Raw genomic sequence first — 18360 nt, 5'->3', positions numbered from 1 at the left:
AGGGGCACACCACCACTTTTGGCTAATTATTGTACTTTTAGGAGAGGCGGGGGTGTTACTATGTTGGCCAGGCTGGTCTCCAACTCCTCATCTCAAGTGATCCGCCCTCCTCAGCCTCCCAAAATGCTGGGTTCTTTACTCTTTTTGATAAAGACTTCTTCGACAGTTTCCACTGTTGTTCTAAAAAGTGGCTGCCAGTTCTCCCTGTCACTAAAACTCGAAATCAGAGTATACGGGATTGGGAAGTGATGGAGGTGCAGTGATGATATGTGTGTTGATTAGAGACTCTGACCTCAGTTATTCTGATTGCTGAAGGTCAAGTAGGTAAACAAAAAAAAAGTTGGCTTTTTGACCTCAGATCCTACACGAATGTTACAATATCATTCACCAAAAGGTATGCAATTTTACATGCCCTTTCTTCAGCGCTGGTGGGTTTTTTTAAACAAAACTTCATTTGTGTTTGTTCATTGCTTTTGTTTGTTTTGGCATAAAAACAACCACACACTTGTGTGGAGGGTGAGAGAAGAGTTCCAGCAAGTGTGCCCCACCCCCACAGAGACACAAAGCACAGCAGGGGCACCTCATGTCTCCTTTCATCTTGATTATCTTGGATATAAGCTTTGATCAAAGCCCCTGTGCCAGCTGAAACCAAAATGGACAAAGGGGATTATAGCAGACTTGGATTCCTTGGCTGGGAAAATATGTTGTTTTTCTTTTTCTTTTGTCCTAAGGCAGAGAATTAATAAATTTCAAGTTTATAAAAAACAAAAATAGAATATGAAACAAGAGCAACTATGCCCTTTTATACAACCAGCAACATGGATTCTTCATGGCACTGACCACGACTTGAAACTCACTCATTATTAACTACTTTAGAAAATAAGTTATTTTCTATTCTTGTGATTACAAATGTAACGGCAGAGTTATAAATACAAAATGCTCAAAATGGCATTCTTTGGAGGGTTTCTGATCTCTGGAAACTTTTGCGTTCTTTACAGTTCAAAAGTGTACCTCTTAAACTTCCTTTGCATTTATAGTAAGTGCACTTCATCATGCTATTTTGCTATACATTTCACCCAATATTATTTTTTGTTGACTTATTCTCTGATTACCTGTACTACAAAATTTTGAAGTTTATTATATGTCATTAGTTCACGTGTATATTTTATCACTGGATGAAACTGAGTTGAATCTACTGATTTTTATTTCTTTTCTAAAATTCATTCCAGATCATCTGGTGAAACGATGCTTATCTCAAAATAACTGCTTGTTGATTAGCCTACTCATTAGTGAGAAGATAACCCAAAAATCACAGATGGCTTGTTACATGCCCCACCCCTAACCCCTTCAGTCTTCATACTGAGTACTGGGGTATTTCTGGAGCCTTCAAAAACCTCAACATATAGATTGCATAAAGATTGAGCCTAATCTTTAAAGAGGAGGGCAAGTCAAAGAACGGTAAAGGCTAGCACTAGAAGGCAACTTGGGAATTCTTTCTCTATTCCAATCTCCTCATTTTACAGATATAGAAACTGAGGCCCCAAGATTATTCAAGACTGACATTTATTGAGCAGAGCAATTACTATATACCCCTTTAAGTGCTTCATATGTACTATCTGATTTTATCTTCACAGTGACACTATTAGGTAGGCATTTATTTTTATCCCCATTTTGTATATGAGGAACTGAATCTTAACAGGAGATACAAGTCACTTTGCTGTATGCAAAGGCATAGAGCATAGAAGTTAACAGTGATGTTAACCTTTGCAGATTAACCTCAGATGCCCCCAAACCATGCTATTAAATGATTTATCTAAGGTCATGAAGAAAGTATGCTTAAGATCTGGAACTAGATTAAAGGATTACTGATTTTTTTATACAATTTCTTTTCTATTTAAAAGTTTTTCTGGGACCAATGTAGTATCACAGAATCCAGTTTGGAGGAATCTTTGGTTGCAGAATTGGTAGGTATGTGGTCTGGAAGAAACTGATTCATTCAAACCATGGCAACTCTATGAAATGAATAAGGAGGTGAGACAGTGACTCGGTTCTCCCAAGAATGCTGCATGACTCTCTCTGGGGTAGCCCAGGAAGGTTCACAGCCTCCATACAGCCAAAGGCCTGCGATGACGGGCCAATTGCATGAGCAGGAATAGCACATAAGTACCTTTGTCTGTGGCCAGTTGGCTTTAGATATTTGCTTCAGAATGTGACATGCTTCTGCTACTCAGAAGCAAAAGGCTGGCTGGGCAAAGAACAAATAATTGAAGTGGGATTTAAAATTTAGTCATAAAAATATATTAACAATGTGTAAATAACTATAATACCCACCAATTGACTAGGCACTCAATAACTATTTCTTGAATAAATAATTAAACAAATGAGGAAGGAAGGAACCTTATTGAGCATCTACTCACATCGCCAGTGCATAAAAAGGAATCCATATGGACAGGCCGCACAACCAATTTAAAATATTTGTGTTGTTTTGGCATGCACCTTAGTTTCTTTTGCTCTTTCAAGCCACTCTGTGCCTGAGCAAGGACATTGATTAAACCTCTCTCAGAAATTTCCATCTAAGTAAACTGAAATCTGAACTATTCCAAATTCATCATCTACAAAATGCTTGTACTTTTGCTAAAAGATTGCATTTATTACTTTCCTTAATCCTCAGAAAAAGCCTGTGAGGGAGGTATTTGTCTATCTCACAGATAGAACGGGTTTGGAGCCACTTAGTGACCTGTGCAAAGTCATACAGGAAAACAGGACTGCTCCCCAGGCTCCCGGCTTCCAAGAGAAGTTAGTGATGGAGCAAAAACAACTCAGTGGAATGTGATTTTAAAAGAATAACCACAATTTACTTCATTGATGCAGTTACCTACTGAAGATTTTTTTAAAATATTTTTTAAAGCTTCTAGTAGGTTCTGAACACTAGAATTATGTGTGCAAGGACACACATCCTTTCCATTACATGAAAAGTTTTAAATTTCAATATGCACAGGAAGGCTTAGATGGGAAGAGAGCGTTCTGGTGCTTTGATGCTTCTCTGTGCAACGTGCTGATAGCCGATTGCTGATGGGAAGATGGGGGAGAGTCATGCTTTGACATCTCACAATGTGTGTATGATTGACTTGACTCTCTACTTAGTGTCCTGCCTCTACAGAAGGGACATAAAGCACCTCCGCCATTCGATTTTTTCTCACTCAGCAAGTGTCCAGGGATTGGGGATAAGGGAGACAAGATCTTGCACACTAACAACCTGTGGGGCAAAGGCAAACACGTTTCTTTTTGCTGAGAATGTGCACATCTAACAAATGACGCTGTAGATCTGGGGGCCACACTGAGAAATACTGATGTGGAGGATGTGGCCTTTCTGCTGTCCTCCTTCATTCCAGTCCATGCAAATTGTGAAGCCCAATTTTATATAAGGCATACATCAGCAATATTTATGTCTCTAACTTTATGTCACATAGCAACACCATGCCTGTGTACAGAGGAAAGAATACAACAATATCACCCCTTAATTCTACCTGTTCGACCCAGATTCAGGGGACAATGAGAAATGAATATATTACTATTTTATATTCTTCTTACTATTATTTTAGAGACAGGGTCTCATTCTGCTGCCCAGGCTAGTCTTGAACTCCTGGACTCAAGTGATCCTTCTGCCTCGACCTCCCAAAGTGCTGGGATTACGGTGTGAGCCACTGTGTCCAGTCACATTACAAGTGTTTATTTCACTTGGATCTTAAAGCCAGAAATATAAAATATCAATATTTATCTCAGAGGCACCTCAATAGGAGAGGTGAACAATGTTGACATTCAGACTATTCTTTCCTTCTTAGGCCTCTAAAAAAGCCTTTTTTTCCTTATAGAAATGTGCTATTCCTGACATTTTGCAACAGGTAATTTAATACTTTCCTATGTCCTTCAGGAGTTGTAGCCAATTCTGGTACTGATACCTTCCTTGACCATAATATCTGTGTAATTCCAAACCAAACAGATGGAGGCAGTACGCAAGTATGATGATAATGGACTAGAACTAAATACGTGTCAGGGTGGAAACTCAGCATTCTTTATAATGTTCTCACCGTCTCGTATCACAAGGCTATCATAGGCACACGTTCGGTGAGATTCAATGTCCAGGGAAAGGATGTTGAGTTCCACAGTAGAGTCGGGAGCCTGGATGAGCCACGTACAGTCCATTCTATTACTGTAACTGTCAGGCCAGCCCGGGGAGAAGAGAAACACGGGTGCATCTCCTGTCCTCAGGAAGCCACCACAAGCACCTGTAGAATAGAAAGCAACATCTTTGACACAGCCCTAATGGAAAAGATGCTAGCACTTTTTCACCTGCAAGTGACAGCCCTCTACTGAAAAGAAGCAACCAGTTGAAACCATTTCTCGGAGAAATCAATGAATATGGTATTTAACCCACTGATTCAGAGAGCCGCAATTTCTGTAATTGATCTTTGATGTAAAAAAAAAATGCATTGTGTTCTCCATTTTCACCATAATTTTGCTATATAACCCATTTAACACTGAGTGCTGACTATTCAGGCATCAATAAAGACAGGTAGAGGACCCCCTGTATTACTGAGGTAGAACTGTATTCATTCCCGTGTTTCTCATGTTTCGTTATCATTTTTGCGTAGCTACTTACGTAATTTATATCTAGGCAACTTTGAGGTGACAGATTAGGGCCTTCTCAGGGTCTGTTTTTGGGCATGTGTACAGCTGGGCTTATGTGTGTGGCCTTCTAGATTTCCAGAAACATGTCAGAGCTTTTCAAAGCCCCAGTGGACATCTCCTTCCCCATTTTTTCCTTTCAAGTTTCCTGGTCAGTTTCTCATTAGCTGTAACTGGTGTCACTGCCTCACACGGTTGTGATGTGAAACAGCTGTTGCTGATTTTTTTCAGCAAAGACCCCAGGGACAGGGCTGTTTACACAAGAGTGAGTTCTTGCCCAGGTCCTGTGAAGACAAGACCTGAGAATGCAGTTTTGCAGTAAGTCGCTAAACTGGAATAAGGGCAGTGCTGCGGATATGGGCTGTTTCCTGGACCTCTGCTGCCCCACCACCCACGGCTATTAAAGCTGCTCATTTTCACAGCTACTGTGGTCATGAGGCTACTACAAAGCTAGGAGGAAAGAGAGATGGCAATAGGAAGAGAATGCCAGAAAAACGACTCTTACTGAGATTCAGTGATTTTTCTTGAATACATATGCCTCAGATTGTTGTAAGGCTTTGGTCTATTTCCAGAGTTCTCAAAAAGTTGATTTTAACAATTTTTTTTTTTTGCCATCACTTTTATGGAGGAATAGATTTCAGAGGTCTATTCTTCGCCATTTCAGAAGTTTATGACTTTTATACCATAATATGTTTGCATCTTATCAAGGCCAACAGGAAGTGAATATAAAATATTGTAGAACTAGGTCCTGATTTCTTTATCCTATTACTATGTAGGCTACAGATTTTTTTAAAGCAATTTCACACGGAAAATCTGAATGCTGAATGTTATCCAGTATCTTCAAATTTTAAGGTTTTCCTCTATGTGAAATATTTCTTATCTTGAATTTATAAAATGTGGTTATAATGACTGTGGGTCATTGGTGCTGTTTGCCAGATATTTCCTTTGTCTCCATTTCCAAACACATGGTAGAACTGCATTCTGCAAATGGCTGGGAGAGACCATTTGACCAGTTTTGGTCAATGAACTATGAGCAAAAGGCATGTGTTACTTTACACTGAGCACTTTTAAAGCGAGACATCCAAGGGCTCTTTTGCCTCCTGCCATGGTCTCAGGCAATGTCACAGACAATGGGAGCTCCAACAGCCTGAGTTAGGAAGTGATGGATGATGAGAGGCACCCAGTTAACACAAGAGGAGCGTGTAGAAGGAGACCTGTTGTTTTCAGCACCTAAGAGTTTGAAATTCTTTGTTACCGCCATATGGCTGAGTTTTTCCTGACTGATACACCAACTCTTTTTCCTACGTGACACATTGAATTTCCTTCAGTTGACCCTCATCCACAGTAAGCTCATTTTCCTTCCCTTGCTTATTTGCTATTGGTACCACTTGCTTTGTCATTTACCCATTTAATTACGATACCATTATTTAACTGACATGAGTGCTTTTTCTTTCCCAATCTCTTTTATTTATTATTTATTTTTACTATTCATTGATTTAAGACAGGGTCTCACTGGAGTTCAGTGTCATGATCACTGCTCACGGGCAGCGTTGAATTTCTAGGCTCAGGCAATTCCCCTGCCTCTGCCTCCCGAGTAGCTGGGACTACAGGCATGCACCACGATGCCTACCTAACTTTTTGAATCTTTTGTAGAGATGGATTCTCCCTCTGTTGCCCAGGCAGCTCTCAAACTCCTGGGCTTCAAGCAAGCTTCCTGCCTTAGCCTCCCAAAGAGCTGGGATTACAAGCACGAGTCATTATGCCTGGTTCCCATTACTTTGAAGTTCCTGGAGAGCAGAGACTGTATCTCAGTTTCCTTTCTTAGTCTCCTCAGTGTATCCATAATAAATTCTCAATAAATATGTGTTGATTTAAATTAAATATATGTGTGTTTAGGAAATGCTGATAGGACAGGCCAGACGCCGTGGCTCATGCCTGTAACTCCAGCACTTTGGGAGGCCCAGGCGGGCGGATCACGAGGTCAGGAGATCGAGACCATCCTGGCTAACACAGTGAAACCCCATCTCTACTAAAAATACAAAAAATTAACCGGGCATGGTAGTGGGCACCTGTAGTATCACCTACTCCAGAAGCGGAGGCAGGAGAATGGCATGAACCTGGAAGGCGGAGCTTGCAGTGAGTTGAGATCAGGTCACTGCACTCCAGCCTGGGCGACAGAGTGAGACTCCATCTCAAAAAAAAAAAAGAAAAAAAAAAGAAATGCTGATAGGACAATGCTCAATAAGTTGATATATTTCAAAATATTAAGGTTTTTTAATTTTTAATGAAACTTTCACAGTGTGGTATCATTACAAGATAATCACTTATAGCATCTAGATAATTAGTAAACTCTAAAATTCTCTTGACCTCTTACTTTCCTTTTTCCTTTTTCTTCTTGACTAAGGAAAATAAGGTTTATAGCTCTCTTACTCACCTGTCCACTTACATCATATAATTATACAATTTCATAATAAAATATTAGAAGAAAATTTGTTGGTATAATATTTTACACAAGTAAGTAATTCCTTTCCTACCTTGAGGTTTGTAAATATGAAAGAAAGCTTAACTGAAGTTTATTTCTAAGAGGTCTGGATATATCCATCCAGAATTAAATGTTGCCTCTAAATTGCATTTGTCAATCTTGCTGATGGTTCTTTGCTTTTAAACAGATCAATATTTTAAGGAAGAGATTTGTATTCAATATCATGAAAGCACCTTATTAGAGAGGTAAGAACAACATTTCAGAATGGAATACTAAGGGACATTAAATAAATATAAGTACAAATTATCTTCATTATTCTGCCGATAGAAGAAGTTAGAAGAAAACAGGCTAATCTTTTAAGTCATAGAACAAGTTCAGAGTTTGAATATTCTTCAATGAGATACTCTGATTCTGTGTTCCAATCAAGTATTCAAGGACTTAGACTATCCTCCAAGAAATATCTGATGAATTTCTTCTATGTCAATCCTCAAATCCATAAGAAACACTCAAATTCATTTACATAAATTTCATTTCTTTTCTTTTCTTTTCGAGACAGAGTCTCACTCTGTCACCCGGGCTGGAGTGCAGTGGCATGTTCTCGGATCACTACAATCTCTGCCTCCTGGTTCAAGCAATTCTCATGTCTCAGCCTCCCGAGTAGCTGAGGCTACAGATGCACTCCACCACGCCCAGCTAATTTTTGTATTTTTAGTAGAGATGGGGTTTTGCCATGTTGGCCAGGCTAGTCTTGATCTTCTGACCACAAGTGATCCGTTGACTTCGGCCTGCCAAAGTGCTGGGATTACAGGTGCAAGCCACCATGCCCAGCCTCATTTAAATAATTTTCAAGAAAAAATGTTTCCCCAAACAATGCTACCTCAATATTACTTTCACTGAGGAGATTAGGAATGTAAAACAGTAAAATAAAAGTTTAAAATTAGGCCCATTTTACTTTGAAACATGAAAATTTACAACCAGCTAAGGAGAAACTGAAGCATTTCTGAAAGTACATTTGAAATAAAATGCAGAGGAAAAACAGTTACTTTGACGAGTTGATCCTTAACTAACTGATTGTGTGTGTGTGTGTGTGTGTGTGTGTGTGTCTGTGTGTGAATGTACATATGTAGTATCTGCAAATCAGATTTTCAGGGATTTCTAAAGTGGTCTCTAGAAATTGTAAGTAGACGATCTTATGGATATCAAGCCCCTAATTATTATAATATAAACAATGTAATGGGAAGCCTGCATTTTTTAGAAAGAAATGTATAATTTTTACAAAAGGTAGTGTTTATGAATTTAAAATAACATCTGAACATAAGGTGGAAGGGCTTTGGGGCTGTACTTCTTATTTTTTATATCTGGCCCCTGTTATGATAGGACCCTTTGAAACAGTGGCCTGCACATATCAGTCCTAAAAAGAACTTCATTTATTAGCAAACACACCTGGAGCAATGGTAGGTAAAACACCATCAGGTGCATCCACAGCAAACCATTCCAGAAGGAATCCCTTCCCTGAGATTGAAGAGTCGGAGTAAAAATGAAATGTCAAAGAATTTCCGGTGGAGCTGAAAGATTCAGTCTGGGTACCACAGTAAGCTCCAATTAGGCGGGCGTGAATGCTAGGCCCATCATAGATCTGCACATAAAAACAGATAATAGAGCGTTGTATTTAGGCAATCATCTATATTTTTCTTCATAAAAAGATAAAATAAAAAAGATGCCTTGGCCGGGCGCGGTGGCTCAAGCCTGTAATCCCAGCACTTTGGGAGGCCGAGATGGGCAGATCACGAGGTCAGGAGATCGAGACCATCCTGGCTAACACGGTGAAACCCCATCTCTACTAAAAACACAAAAAATGAGCCGGGCGTGGTGGCGGGCGCCTGTAGTCCCAGCTACTCAGGAGGCTGAGGCAGGAGAAAGGCGTGAACCCGGGAGGCGGAGCTTGCAGTGAGCTGAGATCCGGCCACTGCACTCTAGCCTGGGCACAGAGCGAGACTCCGTCTCAAAAAAAAAAAAAAAAAAAAAAGATGCCTTATATTATTACAATGTTATAACCCAAAAAAATGACAAATGAGTAAACATTTTATTTTAGCTTAAAACAGATACCGCCAGAGAATATAAAATATTATTGAAAGTAATTTAATGTTTTGAAAACATTTGCATCTTTGTTGCAGAATTATATTAATAAACATGCGCTGTGGGAATCACTCATAAGATGATTTACAGTAAAATCTGTGGATGGAAAAATAGGAACCAGGATGGCTGCCTAACAACAGTACTTAATAAATGTGCTTTGGGGCTTTAAAGGGAGGAATTAGGAGGAAAGAAGGGAAAATAACAAGAAGAGAAAAGCTTTACCGAGAGAAAGTGAACAGGTACCCTAAAGGAGTCCATATTTCCACAGAAGGAAAGAAGAATTCATGACAACAAAATAACCAAAACTTGCAGGGCTCACATGTTCAAAGCACTTAATAAATCTCCTGCTTTTGGTTTTTAAATCTCAAATGACCTATTTCGAGGTATATTTTGTGATAATTTTTAAATAGCTCAGCACAAATTCATATTAACAGTTATTATAAAATCCTCTACCAAACAAATTATGTAATAGCCATTCCCATACACATTGGATATCCAGCAGGTACTGGGTTGGATTCATGACCAAGAATCCAAGATGAATAAGGTAGAATCATACCCTGTAAGAATTTGATTGTGTTTCTGGAATTGATACAGTAGCCAGTGTCTGGATAGCAATGATCACCATGATTTTCCTATTTATATTTATTTTTGTATGATCCTTAAAACTTTTAATACTCTAACATAAAAACAAAGAGGACAGTGGGAAGAAGACAGAATAAATACTTATTTAGGATACACATGCATTCTTAGAGAAAGCTCAACAGGAAAATAATAATAATCCTAAAAAACCCCTTAGATATGAAATGGAAAATAATCAATACAATACTGAAACTGCCTTTGTCCATGTAATCTAGAGGCAGTCTGCTCTAATCATGATTTAGAGCAGACTATCCCACATGATTTGCAAATGCTTGAATAGACGTTACCTTGGATGTATTTTTACCAATAGCAATTCACCAATATTTATGAACATTGATCGCATGTGGAAACTCACCCTTAATTTGTCATAATAGCAGCTTTGTATTTCTTCTATGTCCATCTCCAAGATTCGGCCACGGACAACATGAGATGCATTCACATTTACTGTCCATTGGTAATTGGAGTTATGTGGGTAGTTTTCAGGCCAGAAAGGAGAGGCAACTTTCCCATGAGTTCCCACAATATTATCATTGCCAAATACTAGGAGAGAAGACAGAGTAGTAAATCAGACCCACTTAGAATTGCTCTTTAATCAAATGATAAAAACAAAAGGCAAAGGGTGTTGAAAAGCATGGACTTTTAATTGACTGTGATTTCTTTTCTGACTATTGAAAGAAATACTGCTTCCTTTTTGGTTTCTGAGCTATCTATTACTTCCTTAGAAAAGGTCCTTAAAACGTCGCATGGTGTGAAAAGAGGCCACAACTTCCCAAGTGAAAAGGGGTTCCCAGAACCCTAGGGAACTTGGGGACATGGAAGGTGGGGTGAGCAGCCCCACTCTCTAATTATGGTTTATCTATTTTACTTTGTTTTTCAAAAGAATGGAACATTTAAAAAATTTACAAGAAAAACTCATAGTTTGAAATCACATATGAAATAGCCAATAATGGAAAAGTTGAGCTACAGAATAAAAATATTTAACATTTTACACTATTAGAAGAATACCCTATTGTTATATTTGAGCACTTAAGCCAATCCCAAAGTAATACTAAATGTCTTAAATGTGAAGAATATAGAGTTTATGAAATCCAATGAAACACATTTGACATAAATACACCAAACCCAAACTATAATATATTACAAGACTCTACCACAATATCATGAAAAAAACTAATTTAACATTAGGTAGAAATTAGAGCTTAAAAAGAACAATAGAACCCTTGAGAGTGCTCTCCCTTGCCCTTATTGAGCCATTCATATATAATTTAGTTTTTCTAATATGTTATAAGGTAATTCACAAAGACAATGTAGGAAAACAGTGGAGAGTTTAGGATTGTTCTTGCTTAATGTATTACTGAGAAAATTATTATTGGTAGTTTGTAAGACATATTTTGTAAGCTATCACTAAAATAGAAACAACTTACTCTTCATAAATGTGGCCTGGAAGCCCGTGCCGCTGCCAGAACCATCTGAGATAAATCTGACCCACAGGGTATGTCCAGTGATGGAAGAATAATTGAGAGGGAAGGAGTTTCCACAGTATCGTCCCACCAAGTGACCCGTGGCATTTCCTTCACGGATCTCCACAAAATCTCTGCTGCAGTCCTGAGAGTCTTCCAACTGGAAAGATCTGATTTGGGGAAAAAATATTTGTAGGGATTAAATTGAGAGAATAGACTTTGGGATTTTCCTGGATCACATGCTAGGTTAACCTGTTCACTATTTTTAAACTTTCTTTAACTTTGATCACGAAATTATGTAGCTGTCTCAAAAAATTTCTTTCACTCGGATTTGTTGAAATGCGTATTCAATAGCTACAAAGACAATGAATATACTTCCAGCAAGGAGTTTTCTTCCTAGTGGGCAAAACCAGGCACGAATATAGAAAACAATATATATATAAGGCAGAATAGCATGAGTGCCATCAGAGCTATAAAGTGGTCTTTAAGAACTGCAAAGCAGAGGCATCACATCTGATTGTGGGGCTCTGCAATAGCTTCTCGGGAAGATTTTTCGAGATGGAAATATACATGTTAGCTGGATATAAGGAATATAGATGGTGTGCAAAGAATCATGCCACCAAGGCACATGTGCAGAGAAGGGCCAGACATATTCAGAAACCTGCAAGAGATACCTGATTTGTTAAAAACACTGAGTACCTCTAAGAAACCATTAAGACGAGGTGTGAGTTGGCTGAAGGTAAATAATAAAAAAAGAAACGATTAAAACATGTAACTGGGGCAATATGATGGGATCATTTAGGTGGCACTTAAATGCCCTGCAAAGGCGTATGTACTTAATTTCTGGAGAGGCAGCAAAATTATGGGATTTGTAACAACACAGGCTAGTGCTTGAATGTGACCTATTCAACTTGTCTTATATTCTGCGACTGTGATGTGATGGGGATTTGAAGATAGGAAACAGTACCTACCTCATATGATGTTCATAGGGAACATATATAAAGAGTCGGGAACATGTAGGTGCCTCGTGAATATTTTCAAAACTTGGCCTTACTGCTTAAAAACATGAGCTACTCAAGATAAAGTGGTATTGGTGTAAGGGTAGACAAATGGATGAACGGAATAGGAAAGAATTTCCAGTAGGGGCCCATAAATGCATAGTCAATCCAATTCAATCCATGGTGCCAAGACAAATCAAGGGGAAAAGTCATTTTAACAAATGGTGCTGCAATAACGGATATCCTTACAGAGAGATAGGGAAAAAAGAACCTCTATTTCTGCCTATCTTCATACCCAGAAACTAATTTAACGTTTCTCAAGGATGTAAATATAAAGGCTAGAAACATAAATATCCTAGAAGAAAACATGGAGAAAAATCTTTGTGACCTTGGGATGGGCAAACATTTCTTACACAGAATGCAAAAAGCACTAACTATAAGACAAAAATTAATAAATTTGAATTGATAAACATTTCATTAAAGACATGAATAAGAAAATAAATAAGCTGCACGTGGTGGCTCGCAAGCATAATCTCAGCACTTTGGGAGGCTGAGGTGGGAGGATCACTTGAGCCCAGGAGTTAGAGACTAGCCTGAGCAACACAGTGAGACCCCCTCTCTACAAAAAATAAAATGTAGCTATGTGGTGGCCTGTGCCTATAATCCCAGCTACTTGGGAGGCTGAGGCAGGAAGATTGCTTAAGCCTGGGAGATCGAGGCTGAAGTGAGGGGTGATTGTGCCACTTCACTCCAGCCTATGCGACAGAGTGAGATCCTCTCTAGAAAAATATATATATATTTAAAAAAATGAAAAGGCAAGCTACAGACTGGGGTGGGGAAACGGGAGATAATTGTAAAGCATTTATCTAGCAAGGGACTCATAGTTGAAATATAAAAGGAATTCCTACAGATAATGAAAAAACAAACAACCAAATTAAAAGTGGACAAAGGGCTTGAACAGATATTCATAAAAGAAGACAAGAAAATGGCTACTGAGAATGTGAAAAGTACTCTATATGATTACTCATCAGAGCAATGCAACTTAAATACCACAGTCAGATATCATTCCACACCCATCATAAGGGCTAAAATTAAAAGATTGACAAGATCAATTGTTGACAAGCACGCAGAGCAACTGAAGTCTTATATATTCCTGGTGGGACTGCATAGTGATATAGCCACTTTGAATACTTATTTGGGAGTTTCTCATAAAATTAAATGCACATCCAATTAATGCCCAGAAATTCCACCCCTAAATATCTACCCAAAGAAAATAAAAACACATGACCAAGTTAGTATCCTGAATATAAAATAACTCCTGCAACTCGAAAATTAAAAACCAAATAACTCAATTAAAATGGCAAAGAAACTGAATAGACATTTCTCCAAAGAAGATTTATGAATAGTTAATAAAAACATGAAAAGATTTTCCACATTACTAGTCATTAGAGAAATGCAAATCAAAACCACAATGAGATAACACTGCAAACCCACTAGGAAGACTATTATTTTAAAATGGAAAATAAGAAGTATTGATGAGGATATGGAGAAATTAGAACTCTTATGCATTACTATTGGGAATGTAAAATAGTGCATCCCTATAGAAAAGTTTGGTGGTTCCTCAAAAAGTTAAACATAGTATTGTCATATGAACCAGCAATTTCACTTCTAGGTTTATACCCCAAATAAATGAAAGCACGAACTCAAACAGGAGAAGGGAAAGGGGAAAGGGGAAAGAAAAAGGGAAGGGAAGGGAAGGGAAGGGAAGGGAAGGGAAGGGAAGGGAAGGGGAAGGGGAAGGGGAAGGGGAAGGGGTAGGGAAAGGAAGAGAAGGGAAGGGAAGTGAAAGGAAGGGAAGGGGAAGGTGAATGGGAAGGGAAAGGGAAAGGAAGGGAAGGGGAAGGGAAAGGAAGGGAAAGGAAGGGAAGGGAAGGGGAAGGGAAAGGAAGGGAAAGGAAGGGAAGGGAAGGGGAAAGGAAAGGAAAGGAAAGGAAAGGAAAGGAAAGGAAAGGAAAGGAAAGGAAAGNAAAGGAAAGGAAAGGAAAGGAAAGGAAAGGAAAGGAAAGGAAAGGAAGGGAAGGGAAGGGGAAAGGAAGGGGAAAGGAAGGGGAAAGGAAGGGAAGGGAAAGGAAGGGAAGGGGAAAGGAAGGGAAGGGAAAGGAAAGGAAGGGAAGGGAAGGGGAAAGGAAAGGAAGGGAAGGGAAAAGGAAAGGAAGGGAAAAGGAAAGGAAAGGAAAGGGAAAATGTACTTCTCTGTCATGTGTATCTTTCCGTTAACGCTCAACATTATCCATTGCAAGATTTTACTTTATGCTAAGTATAGTGCTCCCCTGGGGCTCTAGCTCAGCTAATGGAGGAGAATGGTTAGAGATAAGCAGCCTGAAGGCTCTGGCCACCTCAAGCCCTACCACTAGTCAATATACTGGGTACATCTCTGGTCATTCCCTGCCTACCAGACCACAGGGGTGAAGTAACTGGTCAGCTCTGCTCTACCCTCCTCTCAAGCCAGATACTAGCATCGGTAGGTCTCTAACCAAATCAGTAAGCCTGGTGGTAAGCTGGTGGCTCTCACAATCCCACCAAGGTGGGTCACTACAGTATAGACCATTTGGACTACTCTAGATGGAACTTTTACAGCAAGCTATAATTGATCATTGAAATCAGGATATATCCACATCAGGTAAAGCAAACCACACATTTGTCTCCTCTGACAATCTGATGCTTTATAACACAATATTTGTATCTTCAATCATTTTTTTTGCAAGGAATTGGTCTAAATCCATCTTTGGGATGACTGCCAAGTTTGGTGCACACATTCAGGCTCAATTTCATTACCCATAATATGATCAACAATGAAATATGCTAAAATTGTTTTCTTCTGCTTCTCAGAACGCAGAAAGGGAAGAAAGGGAGATCATTTTCCCCAGAAGGTAAATTACATGCAGCTGCCTCTAAAATCTTTCTATTCAAAGTGCAGTGCATAGTCCAGCAACATCAGCATCACCGGAGAGCTTGTTTGAAACAAGGAATCTGGCCCCACCAACCAGCTCAGTGAGAAAATGAATTTCAGCAAGATCCTAGGTGATCAACATGCACATTAGCATTCTGTCCGATGCTCCAGAAGATTACAAAGTGAAGGTCTTTTCTACGTACTTGACTAGTGTAATCCAGTGCTAGATGGCAGAAAAGACATTCCATTGGACATGGTGGTAGGGAAATACCTATAAGGATTAAATTAAACTTTTAAAAAGCTTGATTATTCTTGGAAGTCTTTGCTTTAGGCTGCTACATTTTATAAGCAATTCTACCTTTTGGCTTAGATCTGTTAGTAAATGTAGGATGTGGAACAAAAATAGTACAATCACTGTTTCTTATTATCTCATTCTGATTCTTGAACCGAGACCAATCACTTTCTAAAAGCACTCCGCAAGCATAAAATACAATTTCTGTCAATTCCCTGCCTACCAAACCACAGGGGTGAACTAACTGGTCAGAAAGATTGCACTGCACTTTGAATAGAAAGATTTTAGAGGCAGCTGCATGTAATTTACCTTCTGAGGAAAACGATCTCCCTTTCTTCCCTTTCTGCGTTCTGAGAAGCAGAAGAAAATAATTTTAGCATATTTCACATTGTTAGTCATATTATGGGTAATAAATGGTTAAATATATGTTTTACAAAAAAAACTCCTTTTTAGGTTTTATTTCTCCCCATTTCTTTTTGTTGCAGATTCAACCATAATTTCTCCAGTCCTCTTCCCTACTCAGTTTCACCACAATCCCAGCCCCATGTTTTAGAACTTGATGTGATACATATGCTTCTCATATGCTCTCACACACCCCAGGGTAATGTTTCCAAGCACCCATCTGGATAGAATTTAGACCAGGGAAGAAATAACTCACAGGCCTTGCCTTCTCATTAATCAACTGCAAAAAAAGAGGCATCTTGCAGTCTAAAAATTCCATTTTAAAGATAAAACTCAAGCTAGTAACTCAGAGTAATCAAAATTAACTTCTTACAGGCAAGAAAGGAAATAGCTGAGCCCTTATGATTTTCTATATGGTAATTAAAATGTAATGTCTATTAAGCACTAAAATAGATGGAACTTGCTTTTTGTGTGTATAATCTCCCACCCTCTGGAAGGAGAGCCTAGTGCTGCCCATTTGGATTTATTTGTGAACCATCACAGAAGATGCTTCAGAAATGGTAAAGATTGAGAGAATTAAGTCACTGAACATTTGCTAAGCACCAGCTGTGTGGTATGCGTTTTAAATTTGACATCTTCTTTATCTTCACAGTTCTAGAAATTTGAAATTACTATAAATTTGTTTATAGAAACTTGTTATTATTATCCCACAGAAATAAAATGAATTTAATTAAACAGCTTCTTAATGTTGGTTTATGAGTAATTTGTCAAGACCCGAAATCTTATCTGTCTTGAACACCTAGCTCAGTTCCTGGCAACCGCTGAATGAGAGCGGTCAACAACGTGAATGTGGTAGACACACAGAGGAAAAGACCAAAAAAAATCATTTTATGTGGCAATTCTGATAAGCCTTCTAAAGCTGTGCGAAGGGCTTTGAATTTTATTCTAAGGACAATGATGGTGTTTTATTGATCAATATATAGAAAGCACCTCATAGGAGAGTAGCATGAGCCAACTACATGCCTAGCACGTATTAGGAGCTTAATAAATATCTGTTGAGTAAAGGAATAAATATATGTCCGGTAAACATTATAAAGTATATAGATTTCTTCCCATCCAGAATTCTGTGCTCTTAGTGAAGACGAAGACAAACCAGGCCAGGTGTGGTGGCTCATGCCTGTAATCCCAGCACTTTGGGAGGCCAAGGTGGGTGAATTACTTGAGGTCAGGAGTTCGAGACCAGCCTGGCCAACATAGTGAAATCCCATCACTACTAAAAATATAAAAACTAGCTTGGCATGGTGGCATGTGCCTGTAATCCCAGCTACTCAGGAGGCTGCGGCAGGAGAATAGCTTAAACCCGGGAGGCAGAGGTTGCAGTGAGCTGAGATCATTCCACTGCACTCCAGCCTGGGCAACAAAGCCAGACTGTGTCTCCAAAAAAAAAAAAAAAAAAAAAAAGACAAACCAAAACCTCCTTCCTGTGAGGCAGCTTAAACTTGCATTGCCTTTCAGCACGCAGAGGGTGTCTTTGTCCTAACACAAGGCCACTTGTACCCTGAAGAGGCTCTGTCTGATTGATGGATTTAAAAAAAGCAACTTGAGATGTTTGAACTTGGTCCACAAATAGGATGGTTGTCCCATATTTTTAATCAGTTCCAGATGCACAGATTAGCAAGTCTTGGAAGAAAAGTAAGACTTTTAAATAAACAGGCCAGGGTCCTCAAAACAATCCTCCTCTCTCAACAATAAGTTACTTATATTCCCTTCAAAACAGAATTAGCAGTCCCAACCACAGCCTAGTAATATGTAACATAGACTGGTAAATAACTTCTAATTCAAAACAGCAATTTAAATTCCAAGATCTTATCTCTCAACATATAATAAGCATCCATTATCATGTGACATGTCACATATACCTCTCTATTAGTTGATTAAAATGTGTGCTTTTTACATCTACTCTAAGAGATATTATTGTTGCTGTCTAATTAAATCTAAGACCACTCAGAATGTTATAGGATCCTACTACTAATTCCATGTTTATAGTCCCTGTTCAAAAAGTGTTATAGTGCAATGAGGAATATGAAAGTGTCCTAAAAAATTAAGTTTAAAGTTTAAGTAAGTTTAAGTTTGGAAGTTAAAAAACTTCCAAAACCATTCTTTTTTCTTTTTTTTTCAAGATGGAGTCTCACTCTGTTGCCCAGGCTGGAACGCAGTGGCTCAGTCTCGGCTCACTGCAACCTCCACCTCCCAAGTTCAGGGGATTCTCCCACCTCAGCCTCCCAAGCAGCTGGGATTACAGGTGCCTGCCACCA

At 38.8% G+C, this 18360-nt stretch overlaps 1 protein-coding gene across 1 annotated transcript in view; it reads right to left on the bottom strand.

Moving 5' to 3' along the window:
• CUBN (cubilin) overlaps positions 1–18360 on the bottom strand; it is a 308780-nt gene that overhangs the window by 102972 nt on the left and 187448 nt on the right. The window contains exons 37-40 of the mRNA XM_025396458.1: positions 11368–11573; positions 10299–10483; positions 8612–8804; positions 4089–4286 (exon numbers count right to left, since the gene is read on the bottom strand). Of these exons, the coding sequence (XP_025252243.1) occupies positions 4089–4286; positions 8612–8804; positions 10299–10483; positions 11368–11573 (782 nt within the window). The remainder of the gene's footprint in view (positions 1–4088; positions 4287–8611; positions 8805–10298; positions 10484–11367; positions 11574–18360) is intronic.

The sequence above is a fragment of the Theropithecus gelada genome, chromosome 9 (assembly GCF_003255815.1).
Source record: "Theropithecus gelada isolate Dixy chromosome 9, Tgel_1.0, whole genome shotgun sequence".
NCBI lineage: Eukaryota > Metazoa > Chordata > Mammalia > Primates > Cercopithecidae > Theropithecus > Theropithecus gelada.
This window is presented reverse-complemented; position numbering and strand designations above follow the sequence as displayed.